Genomic DNA, 27,780 nt, shown 5'->3' on the forward strand with positions numbered 1-27,780 from the left:
CATGCACCAACCATTTACAGAGAAACGGTACCAGGGACCTGGCACCCACAAAATAACACTTGGCTTCCCCCAAGTGGAATACAGGCCCTGCCACCACCAAGGAGCAATAGCCCACCAAATTGCAGCCAATGCTGCCAGGACCCATGGCACAAAATACAGCCCACAGCCAAAACTGGTTTGGCTCAGAGGATAGAGCATCATCCTGTGTACTGAAAGATCACAGGTTCGATTCTGGTCAAGGGCATGTACCTGGGTTGTGGGCACATCCCCAGTGCAGGAGGCAGCTGATGGATGTTTCTCTCTCATTGATGTTTCTAACTCTCTATCTCCCTTCCTCTCTGTAAAAAATTAATAAAAATATTTTTTTAAAAAAATATAGCCCACAGCCTAACCCAGGCAAGCCCAGAAATGATCGCTGTGGGCTTAGCTGTGGGCTGTGGGTAATGACATCACATAGCAATGCCCAGCTTCCTCTCCCTAGTGACTAGCCTCCTTGGAATTTCTTTAGCCCAGGAACATGATTTGCTTTATAGCCAGGTGGAAACATTTTACACTGTAACCAAATGTCTGTGAAGCGTTTTCCCATGCCTCATCTCATTTGATCCTCACAGAAGTCCTGGGGTAGGTAAATAGGAGACTTAGCGGAATCCTATTTTCTTTTCATTAGCCAGAAAACTTGACCCAACTGAAAAGAAGAAAGAAATGGTGAACCTTGAAAATGACTTCAGGTTTTCTCACTGGAAAAAAAAAAAAATGACTTCAGGTTTTCTCACTTTTTTCTGAGTATATATATATATGGTCAAATATTCTGCAGTCAAATATTTTCCCCTTTGTTCTCCCATGTGATCTACAATAATAATCTGCTTCATATTGATATTTACTGCTGTGTTGCTGACAATTACCTGAAAGAGAAGTTGGGATGCTTTACTATGGTGGGAAAAGTTTAGCTAAATCAGAAAGCAGGTCTAAGTAAGCAAGTTTATTATATATATATATGGTTAAGTTGACTCATGCATGCACAATACATATAAAGCTCTCACTGGCGCAGATTGCACACATGTGTTTCGATCTGTCATTGTCTATCATGAATTTGGTTGACACTTATATTATAGAGAAAGAACAAATAGCAATATTAAAATATTTCTTCTAATTAATTTCTTTTCAATGTGCATGAATCCCTGCACCAGGCCACTAGTATATAAAAACTCCAGCATGAATTGTGGTTGTCTTGATGACAACATAGTCACAAAATGGGATTTTTATTTTTTTAATGGAGAGAAGAGCTTGTGAAGGCTGAAGTGGCTCACTGGGGCCCTGCTGGATAGCATGGAGCTCAATGGGGGGACACACCCATGGGAAGAAGCAAGGAGCTCTGAGCCGAGACTAATAGATGGAGCTAAGCACTGAGGCCTGGGATGAATACAGTTGGGGAGTAATAGCTCAAATTGGGGGTGAACAGGGGATATTAGGAGCCCACCCATAGCCAGGGAGCCTCCTCCTACCTCATGTCAACAGGAAGCCCCGTTGTCTCCCAGCCTTCTTTACATGCATCACATCCCCATTACTCCTTATGCCCTACTTTTTTTTTTTATTGATCTCAGATGAAGGGAGAGGGAGAGAGGGCCAGAAACATCAATGGTGAGAGAGAATCATCAATCAGCTGCTTCCCACACCTCCTACTGGGGATTAAGCCTGCAACCCGAGCATATGCTCTGACAGGGAATTGAACTGTGACCTCCTAGTTCATAGGTCAATGCTCAACCACTGAGCCACACTGGCCAGACCCTACACCCTACTTTTTGTCCCTCTCTTTATCTCCACTCTGCACCTCAGTCCCAATCTCAGACAGACACCTAGAGACTTTAGGAAAAAGCATGTGATTTTGGACCCAGGTGGCCAATTGATTTCATATGCTGGGTTCAATCTCCAGCTCCACTACTTTGTAACTAAGAGACATGTGACTTCACCTCTCTTGGCCTCAAGTACCTTGTCTTTAAAATGGGGATGAGAACCTCCCACAGGGTTAATATGAGAGTAAAAAGACAACAACCCACATACTTCACCTGGCATATAATAACTACTCAATGAGTAATATCTTTTGCCACCATCAAAAGAATCTCCCTACAGGAGAGTTCAACTATCCCAGAGGCCAGCAAAGTGGCTGGAAGGCCACGCCCAGCTCACCATCTGTTTCTGTATCACGAAAAGAATGATCTTTACATTTTTTTAATGATTGTAAAATATGTTTTAATTTAATTTTTAAAACTTTTAATGAAAAAAAATTTAGAGCATTTTATGACATGTGACAATGACATGAAATTCAAATTTCAGTATCTGTAAATAAAGTTTTATTGGGACACAGTCACGCCTATTCACTCTGATGTCGGTGGCTATTTCTGGATTATAGTGACAAAGTTGAGTAGTGACAGAGACCATATGGCAGCGTTTCTCATGGTGGCACCATTGACATTTGGGGCCAGGTGATTCTTCCTAATGAGCGCTGTTCTGTGCCTGTGGGGTGTGGAGCAGCATCCCTGGTCTCCACCCACTAGACAAATGCCCATGGCCGTCCCTCCCGAGTTGTGTTAACCAAAGATGTCTCAAGACATTGAGAGCACAGTCACATCACCACACCACCTCCTCCCCCCGCCGCCCCTCGAACAGCCCCGCTGAAAATTACTGCCATATGGCCCACAAGACCTAAATTATTTACTCTCTGGCCCTTTGTGGGGAAACTCTGCCAATTCCTAGCTAACCCAGCTCCCTGGTTGCATAACTGAGGAGACAGTCCTGGGGCGGGGAGGAGGATACACTGGCCGCTACTGGAAGAGCAGGGAGTGCCTGAATGGTTTCCTTATGTTTGTATTTTTCTGAGTGTTCTTTCTACTGTATTACCCGGCCTCCAGGGTAGAAAGGTTTTTTAGCTTTTAGGGAGTATAAATCAGTACAATTTCATAGGGTAATCTGGCAACATAATTCAGTAGCTTTATAAATACGCACACTCCATGACACAGATATTATTCTTCTAAAATTGCCACCTAAGGAAATAATCATGGATGCACACAGATCGGTAGTTATGGAAATTGTTTTGCACTTGTAGAAGTTTTTAGAACACCCCCGGAGTAGAGAACAGCCCTAATCAAACACGGCACAAGGTGGGAAGATAATAGGCAGCCGATGAAACTCGTTCCAATAAACACACACACACACACACACACACACACACACACACACCCTCCAACTTTTATATGTAAGAATAAAAATAGAGAGCTACTTAACTTCAAAATAATAAGAACTCTAAATAGTGACGTAAGTTCTGTAACAGACTGTTATTAGTATTGTGTGAAAAATAAGTTATTGTTAATTTATTTAATTTTTAAAAGAACTTGAAAACCCCCTCTCTTCCCTGCCTCCTGCATCCTCAGCACCAGTGAGGGTGTGGGTGCTGAAAGGAAGGGAACGGGAGAAAGTGTGACTCTTTGGTGAGGACGAGGTGGTCGGAAAGGAAAAGCTTAAGCAACTCTGACTTGGCTCTGATTTCCAAGGAAGCTTAGGAAATCCCACAGGGTGTGGCAAGGCCAGCGTAAGCTTAGGCTTCCTCTCTCTCTCTCTCTCTCTCTCTCTCTCTCTCTCTGGGGCCCATGATCTAACCACTGATCACAACCAACCAGGGCTCAATTTGTACTTTTATTATTGTTATTAATACCATAAACATATATGTACTCACCTGAGAGATGTCCTTTATAGTTAGGTGGAAAGGTGCAAGGTATAGAAAACCACAAATTTCATGAAATTTAAAGGTAGGACAGTACTAAATGGAGAGAGAAATACTGAGGAAGGATATATACATTCAGGCTGGATTAAGTGGACATACTCCAGTAGAGAAATTTGCCCATGTTACTTAGTACACTGTTTTGTTTAAATGTATTACAATAAGCATAAATTGCTCCTTGACTAAAAACTGAAGTCGTAAAAATTCTAGAGAAATATTTTTCAAAGGATAAGATGCACAGAATAAAGTACACAAATGGAGAATTGAGAATTGACTGGACTTGTTTGACTGGATTAAAAATAATACCAAAAGCTCTGAAATCTCTGGAACACCTCTCTCTGGGGAAGGGGGCTGCTCAGAACTCAAGCTCCTTACATGACTACGTGAATGTAATATCACTATTAGGAGTAAATGATTGGTCCCGTTGAACAAAGGAGCCTAACGGAAGATAAAGGGAAAGGCTATTGACATAGTCATGTGGGGAAAGAAGGGTCTCTTCATATCTCCCACCTGTACTTCAGTGTGTGCAAATGTGGCAACTTGGGGAGGAGAAAATGAATCATCACTACAGGGCTGACTTTTAATTTACACCCGTGAAATAATTCCAACGTCGTTCAGAAGTGTTCAACCAGTGTGTATTCTGGAAATGTCACCACTGCCCCTGAAATTTACTTTGATATTCTCTGAGTATTACCTATTTAATTTTTTTTATTATTAATTTCAGAGAGAGGAAGGAAGAGGGAGAGAATGATAGAAACTTCAATGATGGGACTCATGGATCAGCTGCTCCCTGCATGCTCCTTAGTGGGGATGGAGCCCGTAACCCGGCATATGCCCTGATTGGGAATCAAACTGTGACCTCTGGTTCATGGGTCAATGCTCAACCACTGACTGACACCTGCCGGGCTTATCTCTCAATTTAATATGTGAGTGTGGAGAGACCAGTTCTCAGACTCCTGTCCTGACCTAAGCTAAGACTTGACCTGAATTTTATACTAGTGGTTGCAATTAAGATAAATTTACCTTAAAAGAAAATCTATCTTGCTCTCTTCTGCTCCCAGCCCAACATAAACCCCTGGTACCCTGGGCCTCTGAGGTGCTCCTCACTCCCATCCACCTGCTGTGGGAGGAAGAATCTTGAGGTAACAGCAGAGGTGACCACCGCCCTCTCTCCTCCTGGTGAGACGCACCCACAGTGCTGAAAAAGCATGCTCCCTTCTCTGCAGTAACTCACACCTACACGGGCATCATGTGTGGTTTTTATCTAGACACTGGAGCAGCTCGGCCTCTGGGGTTAAATCCCTCCCAGTTAAACGCTTTGCTGTTCCTGCCCACCCCCGGCCTCGCCCACTGCCGGCCCATCCCCAAATCTTTGGTCTTCAGTACCATCACTAGGTCCACCTTGGGACACAGCAGACCGGACAGACCCATGAAGATACAAAACATCATCGTGGCAGTTACACGGACACCTGTCAAAACCCATCCAACAGGAAATGAAAACGGGTGCAATTTATTGTACCTCAATAATTGGATGTAACCCTAACTGGTTTGGCTCAGTGGATAGAGCATTGGCCTGCAGACTGAAAGGTCCCAGGTTCAATTCTGGTCAAGGGCATGTACCTTGGTTACATCCCCAGTAGGGACTGTGCAAGAGGCAGCTGATGGATGTTTCTCTTTCATCAATGTTTTTAACTCTCTATCCCTCTCCTTTCCTTTCTGTAAAAAAACAAAACAAACAAACAAAAAACAATAAAATATATATTTAAAAATTGGATATAAAATATCTATTGTATATCAGACCTAGGCCAGTTGGGGAGACAACTCCTAATTCTGGAACATCCCAGAGCCTATGAATTAAATTAAATCCCGGGGGAGGGGGTGGCGGCAGGCTAGAAGAGGTCAATGGGGAAAAAAGAGGTCATATGTAATACTTTCAACAACAAAGAATTTTTTTAAAGAAATTAAATCATGATGACAACAAAAGATGAAGTTCACATTTCCTAACTCCAATATCTGGATCTCCTCTGGGACTGACTGCATCTTCTGGTGTGGAGTCATGTCTTCTGCCTCCTAACATGCCTGGCAACTATTTTATTGAATTCCTAAAATTGTACATGAAAATTGAGATAATTCGTGTTTCTGGTTGATGTTATCTTTCTCCAGAGAGGATTGAAATTTTGCTTTTGGCAGGCAGTTGAGAGAGGGGCCAATCACATTAACTCAATCAGGGGCTGAGCACATTTGAGGCGCGGCCTCATCTTTAGAAGCACTGCTCTGTTTCTCGTTCACCTTCCTCCTGCGGTGGAGCCCCTCGGGCCCCTGCTGGCCACGCTGGTGTTCACCGGGGTCCCCCCCTATTTGTCCGGAGCTCCAACATGGAGCACAGACATTCTCAGCTTCTCGGGCTCTGAGTGCCACGTTGGGTTTAGCCAGTACCTCTCGGGGAAAATGCCATTTAACTCTGGGCTCATCCACGGCATCTCCTTTCTCTCTCAGACCCTCAAGCCCCGAGCTGCTCGCTGGTGCCTTTAAACGTGGTTTTAAAAACATCCTGCTCGGCGTTTACAGTTATTCTTGGCAGGAATGCTGGTCCACAACCTTGGAGGCAAGAATTCCTGCATACCCTGGGGGGACACAGAGCCAGCCCCCCCTCTAAGAAACATAAATTTTCCATTTTCATTGAATCATTACAGGGGCGTTGGCTGCATGTCCGGCTGCCGAGCGGGTGCCACTGCTCCCCCCAGCAACGCTTCCTGTGCAGTGGGTCTCAGAGAACAATTTCTACTTTGAACATTCTAATGAAAATGCACACGTGTGCGGCATGTCAGAACATCCAAAGCGATGACTTGGTATCATCTCACTTGAGCCTCGCAATTGATTTTTTAAAAAACAGCATTATTGAATTGTAATTTACATACTGTGAAATTCACTCATTTTGAGTGTCCACTTCAGTGACTTTCAGTAAATTTAGAGTTTGATCACCATCACCATCCAGTTTTAGAACATTTCTGTCACCTCTGAAGACATCTTTGGCCCATTAGTAGTCACTCCTTTTCCCACTCCCAGCCCCAGGCAACCACTCATTTACTCTCTGTCTTTTCAGAATTGCCAAACCCAGGAAAATGGCATTGGTATGATACTATTAACTAAGAAGTTCTTTGTTATTTACATGCACATATATGTGGTTGCAGTAACTGAATTCTTGCTCTGTACCAACCTATCGACATGCTGTATCATTAAACCCCTTTGAGGTAGATAGTATCCTTCTCCCCATTTTAGAGATGGAAAGACTGAGGCACAGAGAGGTTAAATAACCCGCCTAAGAGCGTGCAGCTCATAAGTTGTGGAGTTGTGATACAACCCTGGATTCTGACTCCAGAGGCTGTGCTATTAACCTCTTTTATTCTGCCTCCCACTCTGTAATAAAATTCCTTAACATGGGGACTTAGATTAGATATCCTCTTATTCTTCCCATGGTGACTTACCGACGGTAGAGGCTGGATACATGCTTAGGTCTCGGTCTGGATACATAATTCAGTACTATGGGGGATGCCTAGACTGGACCTTTCTCTCTCCCTGCCTTCCTAGAACTTGCTGCTAAGTCCAACTCATAAGAACTACCTTTTGCTGCCCATGCTGGAGCCAGGGGGATGACCCCCTACACACAACTGATCTTCAGTTAATAATCTTTCGCATTGTATTATCCCATTCACCTATCTAGGCATGTATTTGCCACTAGCTTGTTTTCTGTGGGTATACCAGGAAGCTATTTTGCTGCTCAAGAATAAATGATTTATGAGGACTTTCATTATTTCTTTTTTTAAAAACTTTGGCATTTTGTTTAATGAATGATAAAAGCAGCTCACATTTTGTATAGTGCTTTTGGGCTTAAAAGTACTTTTTGTGTGTTCTATCATTTGATAAATAATGATAATTATCCCCATTCTACCCTCAAGTAATTTGATTCATCTTATTTGTGAATACATCTAAAACACTGAGGTTTTGCTGGGTTCCGGGTCTTAATTAGCACTTAGTATGCTTAGAAAAGGAACGGATGAAAGATTATCTGGATTTATTATCATAATATTTAGCATACTGGAATATAAATGAAGAAAGATAATTAGGCATGAAAAATATAGATAAAAGTCAAGATTTTTTTTCTTAGGAAGACCTAGATTAATGAAAATCCTAAAGAAGAATCATGCACTGTTTTTAATCATAGAAGAAGAGTCCAAAATGTTTTAAAAGCAGAGTAGTTACACAGGGTCGGGCCTTGTGGATTTAAAATGGCAGCTCCCTGGCAGCTCCTCACTCAGACCCTGATTCATTCTTTCAGCGAGCATTCACTGGGATTCTACTCTGCCATCGCTCATCAGCCTGGGAAGCAGTTTCACTTCTCATGGAGCCCATCGCCTGGGGTGCAGATCCCCAGGTCTAGGGGTTCAGTACCAACAGGAAATAGTGCCATTGTCCTCATCAGCAGGGTTCCTGCTTCTTTGGCAGAAGCCTTGGTTCCCAGGGCCACTTTCTCCAGCTGCCAATAACACCTACCCTGAACCCATCAATCAATGACCACAACTTCCACAAAACATTCCCACTGCTGGGTCAGAGACACCAACATGGCCACAGCCTCCTAACTCCCTTTCTCCCTTTGCCTTTTCCAATTCGTTCCCCAATTAATTGCCCCAACAGGGGGATCTGATGCATGACTTCTGCTTTCACCCTCTATGACTCCCACTGCTCTTCAGTCAAAGCCTGGACTCCTCCGTGTGGCCACCAGGCTCTGTGTGCTCTGCCCCCTGCAGCTTTGTTTTGTAATGGACCTCCCCCACCCCACCAACTCCAACACCCCCCCTCTCTTACACACACACACACACACACACACACACACACACACACCCCTCCATTTTCCCCTTTTCTAGCTATACTGGTTTCTTTCAGGCCCTCATACCACCACATTCTCTCCTACTCCAGGACTTTTGCACATGCTGTTCTCAAAGCCTGGAATACAACTGAGTCACTCCTCAGTCTGCTGTGAACTAGCATTTCCTAGAAGAGACACTGGGAGATGTCACTCCTGAGAATACATGTGGCGGGGGAACAGCACTTCCTAGCACTTTAGCATCTCCTGCTTCTTCTTCCAAGTGTGGGAGGGACCCAACACTGTTGACAGGGCTCTCGTGGCCTGTCCACGGGCACTCCCATGGCCCACTTCTGTGTAGGCCCAGTGGGCTGAACACAAAGCCAATGGTGGCTCACATGGTGAAATTTGGAGGGTCCAATTGGTAGGAGACTCACTGATGTTTCTTCTTTTGCAAACATGGGACTAGAGACAGTAGTTTCTGGAGGACATATGCAGCTCTCCTTGAAGTACATCGCTTGGACTCCCTGCAGAACTGCTTTATTGACCTACATTTTGGTTCTTACGTTTCCTCGTCATTGCGTGACATTTTAGGCCAGACCTAAGAGGGATGTGTTGAGGATGTTGATTGCTACAGTGATCAGTGCCCTGTCAAGGACCTATGATGTCAAGAACAGAAAGAGTTGTGATTCTTATACACTCTCGTTTTGTTTCTTACATTATGGAACCAGTGACTGAGTCAGGTGATTGATTGTGTTTTCCTCTTTGCTCTGGCCACTAGGAAGTTCAAAAACAAATCGTTGGCTAGCTTCTCACAATTGTCAGCATAGGTGTTATGTCTCTTCTCCTTCCTTCTTGCCTAGCTTTTTAAAAACTAGTTCATTCAAAAACCTTTTTCTTCTATAATGTATAAATATAAATAGCTCTCAATATTTTCTGGGATAAAGGAAGGCATAGATAAATAAATGTGCAAACATGCCCAGCATGGCTCGGTGGTTGAGCACTGACCTATGAACCAAGAGGTCACAGTTTGACTCCCAGGCAGTGCACATGCCCGAATTACAGGCTCAGTTCCCAGTGTGGGGCATGCAGGAGGCAGCTGATCAATGATTCTCTCTCATCATTGATGTTTCTCTCTCCCTCTCCCTTTCTCTTTGAAATCAATAAAAATATTTAAATAAATAAATAAATAAATAAATGTGCAAATGTGAGATATCATTATATAATTCCTCCAATGTTCATGCCTGAGGGTGAGCGGGCATCCACCACATGCCTTGCCCTAGGCTACATCATCCAATTTGCATGATGACATTTAAAGAAATGGAAAGGCTCAAAGAGGTTGGGTAGCTTGCCCAGAGTTGCAGATCAGCAAATGGCAGACTCGGGTTTTAATGTCAGCTCTGTTTTTCAAAGCCTGTGCTTGAACTACTACCTTCAACTATTCCACTGGAGCCCTTGCTGACTCAGTTACTCGGCTCCTTGTCTTCCTCTCACACCCAGGTATTCCAGGAGTGCTCATGGCTGGTCACGTGTTTTCCTGGCATGCAGCACCATGCTTGGGATATGGAAGAAGTCCAATAAATATTTGTTGAGTGGGCATGAGCTTAGGCTGGGTGTGGGGAGAATTTTATTTCTAAAAGTGGAATAAATAACATTTCTGAACAATTCAAGCGTTTGAAAATTCTATTTAATTGAATCTTTTTGGTACATAATGACCCTGGACGGTTTTGCAGATGAGAAACTTTCCAACCACCTGAGTCAGACATGGTTACCTTTAAGGCAGGGAGAGGTATTGGTTAATATGTTTAATCCTGTTTGACCCTGTCTACTGGGACAGGAAAGGAATTGTGGTAACTTCAGTTCACAGCACTACAACAACACAAACAGATGCTTGAAAAGCAGATGTTAGTTGAATACAGCAACTTTTGTTTAACAGGAAAGGCTCTCTGCAAGAGAATCTTTCTTTTGCTTTGCAGCATGTTTTTGTGTGTTTATTGTTGTTTGTTTTTTAGTTTTATTTAAGGCGGGTTTGGGGTACAAAGACTGATTGTAAACCTCAACAGTGTTGACTCTCTGAGCTCTTGAATTACACATGTAAAATAATATGCAAGAAATGATTTAACCTTGAGCAAATCACATACCAAATCCTGGGTTCCCAGAGGACTGGGTACTTTTTCCTCAGCCATGACACCTGCACAGGCCAACTGCCAATGCAGGCAGCTGCCAGGCCAAGACTGAGAGGAGAGAAGTCACACTCAGGTACCTAGTGAGGAGGGATCTCCATCTCAGGGCCTGTTCCCATTTCTGTGAGAACCCGCCACCAGGCAGGCTGCAGCTCAGGCGGGAGCACTCCGAGCCCCAGCAGGGACCTCCTGTCCGGAGACACCTGGAATCATCTAGGTTACCCCCGAGCCTGACACCGGGCTCTGGATGTTCAAGGTGACACTGCGTACATGTCCAAGGGGCTATGGATGCTGCTGCCCCAGCAAATAAGCATGCCACGTGCACACAGACAACTGCAGCCCTCAGAGGGCCGGCCCACAGCCCTTCTCTCAGGGTACAAAGCCCTCAGGACAGGCCAGAATCTGCTGCTAAAACTCTCAGAATCAGGCCTCCCATTCCCTGTTCTCGGTGAGCGCTTGCTCCTTCTTGCTCCCATGGCCGAGCTTTCCTGCTGTTACAAACACGACCAAAACCAAGAAGGTGTATTTAGCAAGAAGCACAGGAGCCAAGCATCGCAACTTTTAAAATATATATATATATATATTATTGGTTTTTCACAGAGAGGAAGAGAGAGGGATAGAGAGTCAGAAACATCGATGAGAGAGAAACATCGATCAGCTGCCTCTTGCACACCCCCTACCGGGGATGTGCCCGCAACCAAGGTACCTGCCCTTGACCTGAATCAAACCCAGGACCTTTCAGTCCGAATGCTGATGCTCTATCCACTGAGCCAAACCGGTTTTGGCAGCATCGCAAATTTTAAATCATGAAAGGAGAGTAGATGATTAGGAATAGATTAAAGCTAAGCGAAAACTAAAGGAGATGAATGACCTAAGAGTTAAGAATGAGTTAGAATTCCAATAAATAGAAGATATTGAGAATTTTTACCTTCAACAGTAAAACAAAAGAAAGGAGATTTAAATTGAAAAAGACTGCCAGTCAGTGAAGCGCAAATGTAAAAAATGGTAAGCAAAGGAGATGATAGAGTAAGATAAACGGTTTAAAACTAAGAGATGATAAATGAAAAATGAAAGAGTAAGCGATGGGCTTTAAGGATTAAGAAAAGGAGTTAACAGAAAAGGTAAAAAATAAATTTAAGAAGTGAGGGAAAACTTTTTAATCAACATTTTATTCAGGAATACCTTTTGATTTACAGAAAAGCTGAAAAGATAGTACCAACAATTCCTATATACCATTCACCCAACTTCCCCTCATGTTAAAGATTTTTTTAAATATATTTTATTGATTTTTTACAGAGAGGAAGAGAGAGGGATAGAGAGTCAGAAACATCGATGAGAGAATCATTGATCAGCTGCCTCTTGCACACCCCCTACTGGGGATGTGCCTGCAACCAAGGTACATGCCCTTGACTGGAATCGAACCTGGGACCTTTCAGTCCACAGGCCGAAGCTCTATCCACTGAGCCAAACCGGTTTCAGCTAAAGATTTTATATTAAGCTTGCTCTGGCTGGTGTGGCTCAGTTGGTTGAGTATCATCCCATGCACCAAAGGGTCATGCCAGAGCACATGCCCAGATTTCAGGCTTGATTCCCAATAGGGGGCGTGTAGGAGGCATCCAGGATGTTTTTTTCTCTCTCTTCCTTTCTCTCTCTCTAAAATCAATAAAAACTTTTTTTTTTTTTTTTTTTTTTTTTAAGAAACCAATGTTGGGATATTGTTATTAACTAAACACCAGAGTTTATTTGGATTTAGCTAGTTCTTTGACTAATGTCCTTTTCTGTTCCAGGATTCCACACTGCATGTAAAAAGATGATGATTTTTAAAGAAAAAAAATTTTTTTTTAATTACCCAGATACATATTAAAAAGAAAAACGGAAGGATAGAATCAAGATGACAACCAGTGGAAAAGGACAGAAAACACAGGAACTGGGTGAACTTAGACAGCTGATAAATGACACGCTGGCATGGCAGATCCGTGGGGGAAAGAAAGGTTATTTGATAAATGGGGAATTGGTTATCCATTTGATGGGGTAGGAGAAATAGAACTCTGCCTTATACCATACACCAAAATCAATTCCAGATGAATTAAAAATTTTAGAAGAATATATAGGACAATATGTTTACAACCTCAGGGCAGAAAGAATATATTAAATAAGATTTTTTAAAGCCAAAACCATAAAGGAAAGAAATGATGCATTTGCCTACATTAATGGTAAAATATTCTATTCATCAAAAGAACCAATAAATGAGAAGACAAACCACAAATCAGTAGAAGATATTGCTGCCACACATTTATAAAAATAATTAGAATCTAGACTGGTTTCTTTTAGTTCTTAAAAGTCAGTAAGAAAAAGAGACAACTCAATAGAAAAATAAAATGAGCAAAAGACATTTCACAGACGATGAAACACAAGAGGCCACTTGGGAAAAGACCCTCAACCTTGTCAGCACTCAGGGCAAAGCAAGCTGAAAATGGGCTGAGGCACCATTTTATTCTACCAGGTTGGCAAATCAGTTCAACAGTCTGGCCACATGGAGGTTGGCGAGGATGGGGCAATAGGAACACCTAATGCATTGTTGGTGAACAAATAAATCAATGTAACCATTCGGGCAATCAATTAAACATCACTTCGTCCAGTGGTTCTCAACCAATCAGGGGTGATTATGCCCTCACAGGGTATTTGGCCAAGTCTGGAAACATACGGTTTCCTTTTCCTTTTTCTTTTTTTTCTTAAGGTTTCTTTTATTGATTTTTTTCTTATAAGAGAGAGACATAAGGAGAGAGAGAGAGAGAGAGAGAGAGAGAGAGAGAGAGAGAGAGAGAGAGAGAGAGATGTGAGAGCAAGACATTATCAGCTGCCTCCTGCATGCCCCTACCACTGAGCCTGCAACCTAGGCATATGCCCTGACCAGGAATTGAACCCACAACCTGGGCATGTGCCCTGACTGGGAATCGAACCAACAGCAGGATGTTGCCCAACCACCTGAAACATACCAGCCAGGGTAACATACTGGTTTCTTAAATGTGCCTGTTGGTTGGGAGAGGCGCTATATTGGCATCTTACAGGTAACGCCAAGGATGCTGCTAAACATCCTACAATGCACAGGACAATTTCTACCACAAAGAATTACTCGTGTCCAATGCCCACCGTGCTAAAGTTAAAATAATTTCATCTCATTAGGTTGATGACTCTCAGACTCAGCAAGACTACTCCCAGGAATAGCTCCTTGATTGGTCTTTCCAATGCTCTCCTGATAAAAGTTAAGAAGTGTGTTTATATCTAGGACTAAATCCCAGACTCCCCCCTGGAGAGGCTGATTCAAGAGGCTCAGGTCGAGACCCAGCAATAGAGATTTTTAAACAAATGCTCCTGTGATTGGTACCACTCGAAAAGTTTGGGAAACTGTCCTGGATGCTCAGGTGCACCAGGAGAACACCCAGGAGTGCTTCAAAGTGAAAAACTGGGAAAGAACCCAAAAGTCCCTCGATGGAGGCATGCACGCAGTAATTGTGGTCTATTCGTACAACAGAATGTCACCACATTTCACTGACTTTTAAGATGCCACTGTGTGTCAGGTCATTAATTTATGAACCACTAAGAGAGAAAGAGGCTGCCAATTAGCCTATGACACAGTGCTTTCTTATACTTAACCTGTTAAATTTAGTGTTATTTTAAAATCTCTTAGATTTATTTGGACATTTTATCATGTGTCATGCTGCTCTGTTCTCACAGAGCCTTTCCATATAGACAACAGGCATTGAGAGTTACTTGGTTTCAAGGCCAAATTGCAGCATAATGCTTTTGAAGACCTTTTAAACTCCCATTAAACCCATTCTCATGAGATGGACAATGCACAAAGCCCCTGGAAGTAATGTCACCTGAGGAGCATGCCCACGTGCACTGGACGGGCAAACAGTAATGACAACTGCAGCCCACCCTGCCAGGCAGAAAGTGACAGCCAGGTGCCACAGGGCACAAAGCACAGCCCAATTTCAGGGGTGCTAACCTGTGGGCAGACGTGAGCACCTTAGAGTTGGGGAAACCAGTATGTGACAGCATGAGATGGAAGAATCTCCAAACCAGAATATTTCGTTTTAAAAGCAACAGAATACATGAAGTAGGATCCCATTTGTATGAAGTTCAAAACTAAACTATTGTTTAGGACCACATACTCGTGAGGTGTTCTGCAAAGATGAGCAAGACAAAGAAAGACAAATTCAGCATGATGCCATCTGGGGGGTGGAGGGATGCAATCAGGAGATGCACATAAAAGAATTCCAGGAGCTTGTGACGTTCTGTCTCTCAAGTTCAAGTTCAGTTTCTGAGTATTTTTACCAGGCCCAGGACTAGGGAAACTGAGGCACAGGCCTCTGGCACAAAATTTAAGGGGGTGGACAAAGCACTCCGGGAGCAAAATAATAATATTTGTTACATTTTTTAATGGGAGGCAAAAAAAATCCATGATGAACCAACTATCAAACTTTTACATGAGGATAGGAATCGACCCTGCACTTCCATGACCTTGCCTCTCCTGTCACTCTCTAACCCCAGCCCAGGTTCGAATTAAACTTTATTAACAAAAACAGGCAGCCAGTCCACAGGCAATGTCTTGCCCACCTGATTTTTTTAAATAGTACACTAAAGTTTATTAGTATTCTTTTAAGTGTATGTAGATCATACACATATACATATTTGCACATACACACATATGTATATATGCAAAGACACTATTTTAAAAAAAAATTGACAGAAAGGGAAAACCAGTGAGAAGAACACACATCACAACACTGGGCTGGGAGGTCACTGCAGCAGCCAGGCCCCTGCGGGAAGGAGCATGCCATTCAGCCTTATCGGTCATTACAGGGATACATCCGCTGCAAACTCCAAACAGGGTGGGGGCTCGACCCAAGCCCCTGCAGCCTGGCCTGGAGTCCTCAACCAGCCTCCCCCGTGAGCAGGACTCTGCATTTTAGAAGCCTCTTCGCCATCCACACTTGAGTTCTATCTTTATCATACTCCTATGGGTCAAGTAAAGAATCCCCACTCTCCAGATGGAGAAACTGAGTCCCAGAGAGGTTGATTAACCCGCCCAACATGGCAGTGAAATCACTAGTTTGTTGGTTTCAAATCCATCCAGCACCCACTCCATCCTATGCAACTGACCCGTGGCCTGTGGGAATGAAGACGTGTCTTACCTGGTTTATTATTAAATCAGAAAGTGGGGTGGCAACAGTAAGAAAGGGGGTCCCAATGAACCTCTTCTGGCTGGGAACATGTAAGCCTGTCCCCACAGTGTTGCAGGCAGTATAGCCCTGTCTGTGCACCAGAGGGTGGGCGGCAACAGCTGTGTCTAACTGGCTCCCACCCCTCCTCTGCCAAGAGCCCCCATGGGCTGCGGCCAGACTCTCTTCCCTGGCAAACAGCCGTCCGGGGAGCCAGGAGCCTTCTTGGGAAGCAGCACTTAACTCTTTATGGTCACTGGGAGGCCATCTGCAAGGCGATCACTCGACTCACTGATGGATGAGCAATTTCACAGCTGAGAGGAGCGCGTGTCATTTTCCCGAAAAGCACCCAGTTTACTCCCAGACTGATCATGCAGCCACAGGAGGCTGGCTCCTCGGTATGGCCTCAAGTGCCTCAGGGCTGGAGAGGGCCCTGCAGAGACACTCGTCAGTGTCCTAGGGCGACTCTCACCCCAAACTGGGAGGTTTGGGACAGCCCGAGTGTGTTCTCTTGCAGTTGGAGGCCAGAATTCGGGGTATCAGCAGGGCCAGGTTCCCTCTGAGACTTAACGGGGTGTGTCCTGGCCCCTTCTAGCTTCTGGGGATGCCATTGACTCCTGGAAATCCTGGGCTCACAGCTGCACCCCTCAATCTCTGCTTCTATGGTCACATGATACTCTCCTGTTGTATCTGTCTCTGTGTCTGAAACCCTCTTCTTAGGAGGACACCGGCCATATTGGATGAAGGTCCCACCCTCCTCCAGTATGACGGCATCTTAACTCAACTGCTTGACCATTTCCACACAAGGTCGTGTTCTGAGGATTAGAACTTGGACATATCCTTTTGGGGAAGCCTATTCAACCCACAGTAGACCCACCTGTCAGAGAGAAGCTGCCACTGAAGGGAAGTGTGGACAGCACAGGTGAGCCTGAACCCCAGGTGCTAAACTAAACCCTGGATCTGGCTCCCGCTCACCTCTCCAGCCTCACCTCCATCTCTCTCCCTGGCTCCACCTACAGGTGCATGTGCTCCTTCGGCCTTGAATGCACGTCCATCCCACTTGTCATCCACTACCCTACTCCGCTATAAGGTCTGCGTACACCGCACTAGGTCACGGAAGCCTTCCCCGATCCCCTGGCTAGCTCAGGTGCCCCTGCCCCCTGCCCCACAATCATTGCTCCCCTGTTCTAGTTTGCACAGCATCCTGGACACCAGCTTTGCAGCTCTCACTGGCATGATTGGCTGTTCTGTCTGTCTCCCCAGCAGCCTGGAGGTTCCGTGAGGATGGTCTTGAATGTCCATTCATCCCGGTGTCCCTGACACCCACACAGGGAGTAGGCACTCAAAAATATTTTTGGTGGATGGACAGATCGGGGAATGGCTCTTGAAGAACCATTTATCAACTCAAAGGTTATGCTGTCAGAAAAGCCATAGTCCCCCCAAGGCCCCAGAGCTGGCTTCATAGCGTAAGGAAAAGTGGAGAAACGCTTGGGAGCCTAAGGCAAACCAAGCTCTGGCCCTTGGTCAGGAAGAGGTTTGGGAAAATGGTTTAATCCGAAGAGCCTGTTCCCACAGTGAGACCCTGCGGAGGCCGGGTAATTCCTCCCTGGACTGCATTCTCCTCTTCCGCGGTGAGAGAAAATCAGACCCAGCCACCCCCAGGGCTGTTACAAGGAAGAGCCCGCCCTCTGACATGCCCCAGGTACTAAATCCATACTGGGGTGGGCGAGGGAGGGGTCTCTAACAGCCTTGGGATGGCTGAACCCAATTAGGAACCAGAAATTTGGGGAAACATTCTCCCTGCAAGGGGCCGGTTTCTAGAATAGCAGTTTGCTGAGTTTCAAAGGACAGTCTTAAGGGCCACCACTGCTGGAGGACAGGAAGAGGGAAGGCCCCCAGGGATGAGCTGCAGCACCTGCTGCCCATAACCCAGACGGCTCCACTTTTACCTGCTTGCACCCAGACTGGGGGTACATGTAAGGTTTCTTCCTGAAGAAAGAGGTTTTTACTGAATAGTATTAATGATCAACCTTTAAAACTCCTGACTAGAAAAAATGGTTCCTGACTTGAGTTTTATGGACCAGAAAATTTACTAAATAGGGGAACTGCCTAGAGTTGGCAATGTTTTTTCCAAGCAAGGACACTTCATGAAATGCAATCGTCATCTATAATCACCCATCATTTCACTTTACAGAGGACGTTTAACACCAAAAGATTCGAAGGGTGGTATTGCAAACTAAAGGGTTGTTAGGCTCACTAACATACCTCATGGAAACAGTATTGTGCTTCTTGCTGTTGTTGTTGGTGTGTGTGTGTGTGTGTGTGTGTGTGTGTGTGATTAAATCTGGCTGGAAGCTGGTTAAAAACATCGCCATGTCACAACACTGGTCTCTGTGTCATAATTCCAGGGGAGCGTGTTCAGTACCTGGATGCTGGGCCCAGCCATTAGCTGGGCACTGGGAATCCCTGCTTCCAACCCAGCTCTGTACCTCTGAGCAAGGCCCTTCCACTCTCTGGCCTCAGTTTCCCCTTCGGTAAAATGAGGGGTTGGACTCAATGATATGAGGCCCCTACCTATTCTAATCTCTATGATTCTAGAACAGAGCTTAAAAATTGGGAGCCCCCAAACCCAATACGGCCTCACACAATGTTGAAAGATTTGTGGTTAGGTGCTGACATTTATAACTTGGAGAGGTTTCTCATAAAAGTCATGGTCTTCAACTTTTCTTTGAAAAATTCCAAGGTCTAGCAGCCCCGGTGCCTCCAAGGAGGGATGCTCTCACAGAGAAGGACTCGGCTCCGCGGCAGGCTTCCCGCCCGCACTGCACAGCCTGAGTCTAACGCGAGGAAACCTCAGACAAACCCGAATGAGGGCCATTCGGTAACGCAGCTGATCTCTGCTCATCAAAGATGTCCACGTCACAAACAACCAGGCTGAGGGACTGTTCGTGCTTGACACGCTGCCACATGTAATATGTGATCTTGGGGATGCAATACCAAAAAAAAAAAAAAAATTTGCTATCCAGGACCCTATTAGAACACTTGCTGATTAAAGTCTTGATTCAAGGTCAAGTTTACTGAATCTGGTAACTCTGCGTGGTTACGTGAGGAAGTATGCAACATAGTCTCAAATGGTTCATAAAAATAAGAGAGGACTCGGGGTGGGGGATTAGAGAAAGAAAGCAAATGGATGGCAATGTTAAAAACAGACGAGTCTGAGTAAAGGGGGTACAGGAGTCCTTTGTGTTTTCTTGCAACTTTTCTGTAAATTTGATAGAAAACTAAAACTAAAGATCATCATAGAATTGAGTGATTCTCAAACGTTCGCCTCAGAATCCCCTGCAGGGCTGGTGAAATCCCGGCGCTGGGCTCTCCCCGAGCTTCGGATTCAGTAGGTCTGGATGGAAGAAGGCAGGTATGTGAGTCTAGCAAGCTCTCAAAGGCGATGCTGTTGCTGTTGGTCCAGGACACACTTTGTGAAGCCCTGGCCCAACCCGATTTAAACTGTGGAAGTGACCACCACCAGAACTAGACACAGAAAGCGCTTTGTAAAAGCAGGACTGGGAGAGGGATGGCGCGAGGGACCGTGGTTTTCATTATGAACCATTCTGTATCATTCTGTTTGCTTCTGTTTGCATATTGATGCCTACAGAGCACCTCGATCAGCACCTGCCTGGCAAGTAGTGGACGGTCAGTGCATGTCAGGGATCTGCTGGGACCTGGGTTTCCAAAACACAGTGCCAATGAAAGGCAGCATAGATGCTTTCTGCGCTTGCTGGGGGTGAGGGGTGGGAAAGCGGGGAGCAGCATTCTTGGGGAGAAAAGTTCTCTGGGTTACTCCTATGTTTCCGTTTGGAATTGCTGCCACTGAGTCAGGTCAGACACAATCTTCTTGACCTCTCTCCTGATTCTAAGGTGAGAACGTGGTTTTCAGGCAGCAAACTTTGGTCAATTCAGGCTCCTCCTCCCCCTCTTCCAGCGGGTAACGAACCTTGGCCTCAAGGCTCATTAAACCCCATTATATAATCACCCCCATACCGCGTCTCTTTATAACCCTTCCGGTGGCTGGTTTCTTGGGAGTAGGTAGTTCGGCTTCATCGGCCTTTATTGCTACCTGCTGCTGCCTCCTCCCCCAAATCAGGCACCTGCCTCAGCCCCAGGCACGCCAGGCCAGGCAGAAGGACAGCAGTCTGTTGCCTGGTTCCCAGGGCAAAGAACAGGAGCTGCTTGGAGAAGAGATGGGGAGAGGGCAGAGTAAGATGCAGGGAGGGGAGGCATGCCGCCTAAGACACCTCCCGAAGGGCAGTATTTCATGAGACAGGGCCTCGGACAGAATGCCAGCTGGTGTCATTAGGACCAAGATAGGGACGTCCAGGGACCATCAGTCACTTGTTCCCTCCGGTGGCTGCTGCCCTGAGTGCTGGACCCCCACAGGCAGCTCATAAAGCAGCACACAGAAAACTGCGGGGGGGAAAGTACCCTGTCATTCTTCATCCCCGGGACGGATGAGCTGCAGAAGCTGGAGCTGAATTCTTGCAGCTGCCTGTCCCCCACCCCCGCCCCCAGGGATGGCCACCACCTGCGACCACGGATGCTCTGAACATCAACACTGAGTCCTGGGCGGTACCCTGGGTGAGCCAGTACAGGCACGGCTCTCTCGGAGGCAGCCTCGAGGCCAGGCTGTTCTCCCAGCTGGGAAGTGAGACAACCTGGACAAGGCCCCTCTTGAAGACAAGCAGGCTTGGTGAGGGCAGCTTTGCAATCCCACTCCGCAGGGGATGGCAGGGTGGCGGGTTCGGAATGAGTGCAAACTCCACCTCCTTCCCGACTTGGCGACCTTGGGTCAGTTCCGTAAACTCAGCCCGTTTCCTTGTCTGTAAAATGGGGGTACTCAGAGCACCGACCTTATGGAGGAGTGGGAAGCTTAAGTGAAATAATAGGTGTAAATTGCTTTAGCCAACGTGGTGGTGCCTGGAACCTTGTCAACACACAATAAATGCCAGTGGCTATTGCTGTCATCACTGCCACCACACTATCCCAGTGTACAACATCCAGCAATCGCTCCCAACGCCACCCTTTACTGAAACGTGGTGTTGGAAGCCTCAGCCCTGGGCTGGGAAACTTACATGCACTCCTCATTCTGTCCCTGCAGGCAGGGACGGGCTCAGGGGATCCATGACTTGCCCAGTGACACCTCAGCAGCCACTGAGCTGCCGCCAAGCCGAAACACTTCTACCAGCTGGCAATGAGTGGAGCGGTCCCTTCCACCCAGGAGGCATTTTTTTTTTTTTCATTCTGAAGAAGCCTCTTTACAGGGGTCACAGAGGCTGCCTGACGAGGCAGCTGGCATCAGAGAGACCCGTCAAGGAGTCACTGGCAAACAGCTTATCGGACCAGAAACGCGGAGGGCATCTGATCAGGTGGTCCTAAGGCAGCATGGTAGGCAAGAAGGCAACGCCGAGGAAATGCAGCGAGGACAGGGAGCCACGTCCACCGCCCTCTGCTTCTCGGGGAGCCGTTCCCTCCTGGGTCAGCACCTTGCACAGCACACAGTGGAAGCCCATCTCTTGTGTTTGTGCATGGCTGCCTTGGAGACAGATCCCTCCACACTCGGGGCTCCTGCCACTCCCTCCCTCTCCAGCTGGTCAGCCCAGACCAGGGAAGTAGGACAAGCCCCAAAGAGGTGAAGTCCTCACTGCCCATCGGGGTGGCTCGGCACCCTGAGGGCCGGAGGCCCGGCCACTCTTCGGCCTAACGCTGTCTCCCAGCATTAGGGCCGGGGGGATAAGATGGCATGTGACCTCCCTCACACTGAGGCCACAGCCAGAGCTGACAATGACAAACGGACAGGCAGACTCGGCCTGGCAGGGACATCGCCCCGGGGGCTCTATTGCCTGGCACAGTGTGTGGGGGGCGGTGGGTGGGGAGGGCGGTTGGAGAATGGTATTACGATTACAAGCAGGGAAACCAGCGCCCGGCAGCTGTGTTCTCCTAACAGCCCGGCCCAGAGTCTCCACACCAGCTTTCTAAGTGAGTTAGGAGGTGCCCAGGAGCAGCTTTGAAATAGACCCTCATGGAGTCTTTTATCATCCAGTTAGGGAAACTGAGACCCGGGGAGACAGAGACAGGAACTCACCGCAGGAAAGAGATGGAATCTGAGCAGGCTAGAATTGGGCCTGGGTTCAAAACCTACCACACAGGCAACACCATTCGCCTTTTGAGCCTCAGTTTCCTTATCTGTAAAATGGGAATAGCAATGCCTGCCTCAGAGTGTGGTCAGCCTTAACGGTGGCGAGGCAGGGACAAGACCACACAGGCATTTGGTGGCAGCACAGAGACTCTGAGAGGGATTCCCACGTCCCAGTGTGGGGCCTGGGCCACCACACTGCCTCGTTCTGTTATTTGTCAGGGGCTGTCCACAGGGTCAGCTACTATCTGGTTACACACTCAGTCCCCCAGGAAGGCTCCCATGCTCTCATCTATAATACTCTCTTCGGCAGGAGGAGGGATCTAAATGTGCAAGTCCATGGTTTGGTTTGGTTTTAAATAAGCTATAGGTGTTTCTTCTCTGGCCAGAACTAAAGAACAGAGCTGTGACCAACCCCTCCAAGGTGGGGCTAGAGCAGTGTTTCCCAACCTTCTCTCATGATGAGAATCACCTGGTGGAGTTGTTAAAACACAGATTCCTGAATCCCAACTAAGAAGTGCTAAACTAGAATTTTTGGGAACATATAGGTAAAATTGTATACTTAACTAGTGCTCTAACACAGATGTTATATACAGAGCACTAAGTTAGGTATGCAATTTTACCTATATGTTCCCAAAAATTCTAGTTTAGCACTTCTTAGTTGGGATTCAGGAATCTGTGTTTTAACAACTCCACCAGGTGATTCTCATCATGAGAGAAGGTTGGGAAACACTGGGCTAGAGAAAAGAGGTGAATGCGTATCCTAACAGCTGCCAACTATGAAGCACTTACTGTGCAGACAGCTCGACACACACGAGCTTATCTAATCCTCACAAACATCTGTGAGATGACTATTGTGATCCCCATTTTACAGACAAGGAGACTGAATCTCAAGAGGCTCTTCAACTTGCTCAAGGTCAGGCACAGGGCTCAAAAGTAACCAAGGTGGGACTGGATCCCAGGCACTTTTCCCCAGGGCTAGGACGTCCTGCCGCCCCCCACTGTTGTCACTCATCTGCTGTCATCACGTCTTTTCCTCATCCGGGCTCACCGAGCCACCCTCCGACGGCCACACGCCTGCCATGCAGCCCATTGTCACGGAGCAGGTCTGGTCTCTGACACGATCCCTGCTGACTAATTGGTAATTGGCTTTCCGGTGATGACGTGGGCCCGGGTGCTATTTTGGTTTGCTTTGTTCAGGGCCTGCACCCCCTGGGCCTAAAGAAGCCAGGCTCTGGAACTTCCCCTGACAATGTCCGCTTGGGCCTCCTGCTCGGAGGGGATGCAGGCTCAACACCAGTAGGCTGCAACCTGAGTTCGACCTCACTCCTCCTAAGCTTGGCCTCACTCCTCCTGAGTTCCCAGGAAATAAGAGATCTTGTCTTGGCCCTGGATGGTGTCACAGTGGTTAGAACGCCAGCCTGCACACCAAAGGATCGCCTGTCCAATTCTAGCCAAGGACATGTACCTGAGTTGCAGGTTCGCTCCCAGGCCACCGGTGGGGTGCGTGTGGGAGGCAACCAGTCGATGTGTTTCTCTCTCCCTCCCTCTCCCTCTTCTTCGTTCTCTCACCACCTCCCTCCCTCCCTTACACTCTCTCTGAAAAGCATGGGGAAAATAGCCTCAGGTTAGGGTTAGCAACAACAACAGAAAGATCTTGTCTTGGCCAGAAGACTAGTTGGGCTTTTCTCAGGGGCTCGCCTCTGAAAACGGCTGTGCCTGTTCTGCAAAACGGGCCTCTGTAAGGAGATTAAGTGCCTTCTAAGACCTCTGCCCTTGATCGCCAGAAAGTTCCATTTCCGCTCTGAGTAATAACAACTTTATCTGCAGCAGAATCCACAGGAGCAGAATGTAAACCCACCTTAGGCCATGCTCAGCCCAGTGTGAACCCAAATACATCTTGGAGATGTAAAGGTTACACTGTGCTGACCTGCGTGTGGGAGGGGTGAAATAACAAAATATAATCACAGCAGCCTTATCCACAACAGAAAGAAAAAGGCTGGGACCGGCAGCTGAGAAACAGGAGAGAGAAAAAGCTAACATTTCCATCCTTGAATACCCTCTGTTATCCCTGCACACCTGCAGGGCCAATGGCAACAGCCGGTCGGCCTGGAGCGGTGATGACACCCTTCCCTAGCATCCATTCAAAGAGGCGTTGTGTGGCGCAGGTGGGAGGTGGCAGGCAGACGCAAACGAGGCATATTTGGCGAACATTTCAAGAGCATTTTCACCAAAGAAAAGGAACCCGGAGCGAGCGTGCACCTGGCAGAGGCACAGCCCGGTGCGGTGACTTACTTGCGGAGAAGTTGGCCTCGCCGTGGACCGGAGGGGTGGAGGGCAGGAAGGGCCCTTGTCCCACGAAGAAGGAGCGGAGGGAGCGCTCGCAGAGGAGCGGGGAGCGCTGCTGAGCTGGGATGTTCTCACAGCTGCCCACGCTGGTGTGGATCTTGAGGTTCAAGGGCTTGCTTTTCTTCTTGGCTCTGGAAGGGAGACAGAGAGAGGGAAGTGGATGCATACACACACAAGACGAGAGCAGGGAGTGCCAACCTCCTTAGCATGGTGCCCAATACCCACTCCCCCCTTTACTGGGCCCTGTGGGCCCCCCCCCCCCCCCCCGTTTCTCACCTCCTACCTTTTGCTTATTCTGTCCCCAATGCCAGGAATGCCATCCTCTTCTTTGCCTGGTTAATCCCCACCTGTCTTTTTTTTTTTTAATTTTTATTTATTAAATCGATTGGGGTGACATTGGTCAACATGAACATACAGGTTTCATGTATGGGTTTCTATAAGATCTATATGTTGCACCGTGTACCCACCACCCAAAGTCAAATCTCCTGTCACCTTATATTAGGATCCCCTTCTCTCCCCACCCCTTCCCTCTGGCTACCACCACACTGCTGTTTGTGTTCTTAAGATTCGGTTTTATATCCCACATATGAGTAAAATCATATGGTTCTTAGCTTTTTCTGATTTATTTCACTTAGCATAATGCTCTCAAAGTCCATCCATGTGGTGCAAATGGCACTGTTTCATCCTTTCTTATGGCTGAGTAGAGTTCCCTTGTGCACATGGATAAAGAAGATGTGGTCCTTATGCCCACTGGTCCTTTATGACTTGTCTCTGGGGTCCTCCCCTCAGGAAGCCTTCACTGACACCCCAATGCCCCAGCAGGGCCAAGTGTCCTCCGCTTGAGTTGGCTGTTCATCCTCAATTCTCCTAAAACAGTCTATATATATTTCTGTGGCTGTACTTTCCTATTTTCCAAATTTGCTCTTTCAGTTTTTATCATCCAAGTGGACTGTGAGTTTTTGAGGGCATGATTCTGTATTATTCATTTCTCTGTCCTTGGCAAGGATAGCACAAAACCCGCACACAGTAGGTGCTCTGGAAGGGAGACAGAGAGAGGGAAGTGGATGCATACACACACAAGATGAGAGCTTATTCAGTGATTGATCTGGATTAAGACTCTGGCACTTACAACATTGCATTCTAATACTGTCTTCCACACTCAATAGCGGGCTCCTTGAGGTCAGGAAGCTGTGGTTTTCGTTGTTGGATCTCTCACATACTTGCTTGGCACCCACTGAATAGAATGAACCTCCCCAGCTGGTTTGGAAACATGTCCCCACTTCCAAAGAGCTTAGGTGATCAGTTTATGAGCGTTTGGTTTAAAATGGCATCCAAAGCTAACCTCCCTGCTCTTCTCCCCACCTCTCCACAGCACCCCATTCAGGTCTGGCCAGGAGTTGGGTGCCCTCTTGTGGCCAAAGTGAACCCTCCTTGCAAATTTCCAAGTTCTGGGTGGAGCGCCCAGGAAGGTGTGTTCATGTAGGACTGGAGGGCTCCCAGGTGAGCAGCCCTGCCCAGGCGGCCTGCTGCTCCTCTGCTGTAAGGAGCTCAGGGGTGCCCGCAGAGTGGCCCCCTCGCAGGGCCTGCGGTCAGCCCTGCATGTCATCTTCCCAGAGCCTGTGGCCAGGCCCAGGATGTGCCTCCCACTGCAGCAGCACCTGTTGGTGGCTCTCCCTGCCCAAGGCAGAGAAGAGAAGGAAGCAGGGAAGGGGTGGTATTCATTTCACACGAGTGTCCAGTGGTGCAGATCCAAAGAGCGGTGTTATTTTAAGAGTGAAACTCTCAGGCCCTGGGGTCAGGGACACCTGACTGTGACCCCAAAAGAGTGCTCTCACCTCTGTGCCTCAGTTTCCTCCACTGGACAGTGAGAAAAATAACAGCGCCTACCTATGGAGGATGTCATGACAATTCTGCGCGATCGTGCGCCTGGCACAGGGCCCACCACAGAACAAGGACTCAGGTCACCCGTTGTTAATGTCACTATGACCAGGTTAAATTCGGTGTCTGTGTAGCATGGGAAGAACCTCACAGAAGCCAGACATTGAAGCCAGGCTGTGTTATTCACCTAAAACATCTACCAACTCTCAACTCGCTCCCCCTGGCAAGTGAAAAGGGCACAGTCACACCCTTTAGCCAGAGATACTGTTGTCCTCCCCAAACCACTGGCGGGAACCTTGAGGGCCACCAAGTGACGAGGCCAGATCCTTCTACAACAAGCATGTCAAACTCCAAGGCTAACAGGGGCCACATAGATGAGGCATGTGGCCTGAGGACCACAAGTCTGACATGCTTGTTGTACAAGGAGAACCAAATCTAATCCAGCACAAGTTTAACAGTAGCTTAATGAGAGTCCAATTGCCTTAAACAGATGGGGCAGAGAAGGGGTGTATATAAACAAATGATAGTTGGACAGATGGATGGATTAAAAAGATGAATAAATAGATGGGTAGGTGGGTGGGTAGATGGATGAATAGAAGGATGGATGGAGGTAAGAATGGATAGATGGGTGGATGGATGGAAGGATGGAAGGGAGGAAGGGAGGGGGGATGGAAGGAGGGAGGGCAGAAGTGAGGGAGGGAGGAAGAGAACATGGAAGGAAGGATGAAAATGGAAAGAGTAAATGAATAAAGGATGGAGAGGATGGGAGGAAGGCAGGAAGGCAGGATCCCGGAGGACAGACACAGCTTATTTTTCTTTTTCTAGCCCCTGGCCACCCCCTGCCTAGGTCTCTGGCTGGCTCTGCACACAGAAGGCTCTAGCTCAGCACACATTAGCCAGCTGCCTCTCAGCGCCCTCACCACAAAGAACACCAAGGGACCTCCCCATCTGGTGTTTCGTCGCTGCCCCATTTCCTGCTCCAAGGGTCTGTTGGGCTGCAGGTTAAGGAGAGCCACCAGCTCACATGGCCTCTTCACCCTCAGCTTCCTTGAGTGTGGGGTTGTGTCTTCTTGAACTCAAGAGCCATAACCCGGCCAAATCCCTCAGCATCTCATTAGCAATGTCTGGAGTGTCTGGCCTGGCCAGTTGGGAGGAAATGACAGGGCTGGGAACAGGCAAGGTCCTTGCAGGCATGGTGGGAGGACAGGCGTGAGCTCACATTCTCCCACACCACCCTGTGCAGCACTACGCGCTAATCCGTTTATTGGGACACAACCATTTCCCAAAACTGGAACAAATGCCCGCTGGTCTTCCACGTGGCTCAG

The 27,780-nt window shown here is 47.1% G+C and overlaps 2 protein-coding genes across 2 annotated transcripts in view; one reads left to right on the plus strand and one right to left on the minus strand.

Moving 5' to 3' along the window:
• Positions 1-27,780, plus strand: part of RFC5 (replication factor C subunit 5) — a 490,240-nt gene that overhangs the window by 271,312 nt on the left and 191,148 nt on the right. The gene's annotated exons all lie outside the window — the stretch shown is intronic.
• KSR2 (kinase suppressor of ras 2) overlaps positions 1-27,780 on the minus strand; it is a gene marked incomplete at both ends in the record, with an annotated part of 266,707 nt that overhangs the window by 90,781 nt on the left and 148,146 nt on the right. The window contains one exon of the mRNA XM_084868405.1: positions 24,524-24,708. Within this exon, the coding sequence (XP_084724531.1) occupies positions 24,524-24,708 (185 nt within the window). The remainder of the gene's footprint in view (positions 1-24,523; positions 24,709-27,780) is intronic.

The sequence above is a fragment of the Pipistrellus hanaki genome, assembly GCF_964339955.1.
Source record: "Pipistrellus hanaki genome assembly, chromosome: 19".
Classification (NCBI taxonomy): domain Eukaryota; kingdom Metazoa; phylum Chordata; class Mammalia; order Chiroptera; family Vespertilionidae; genus Pipistrellus; species Pipistrellus hanaki.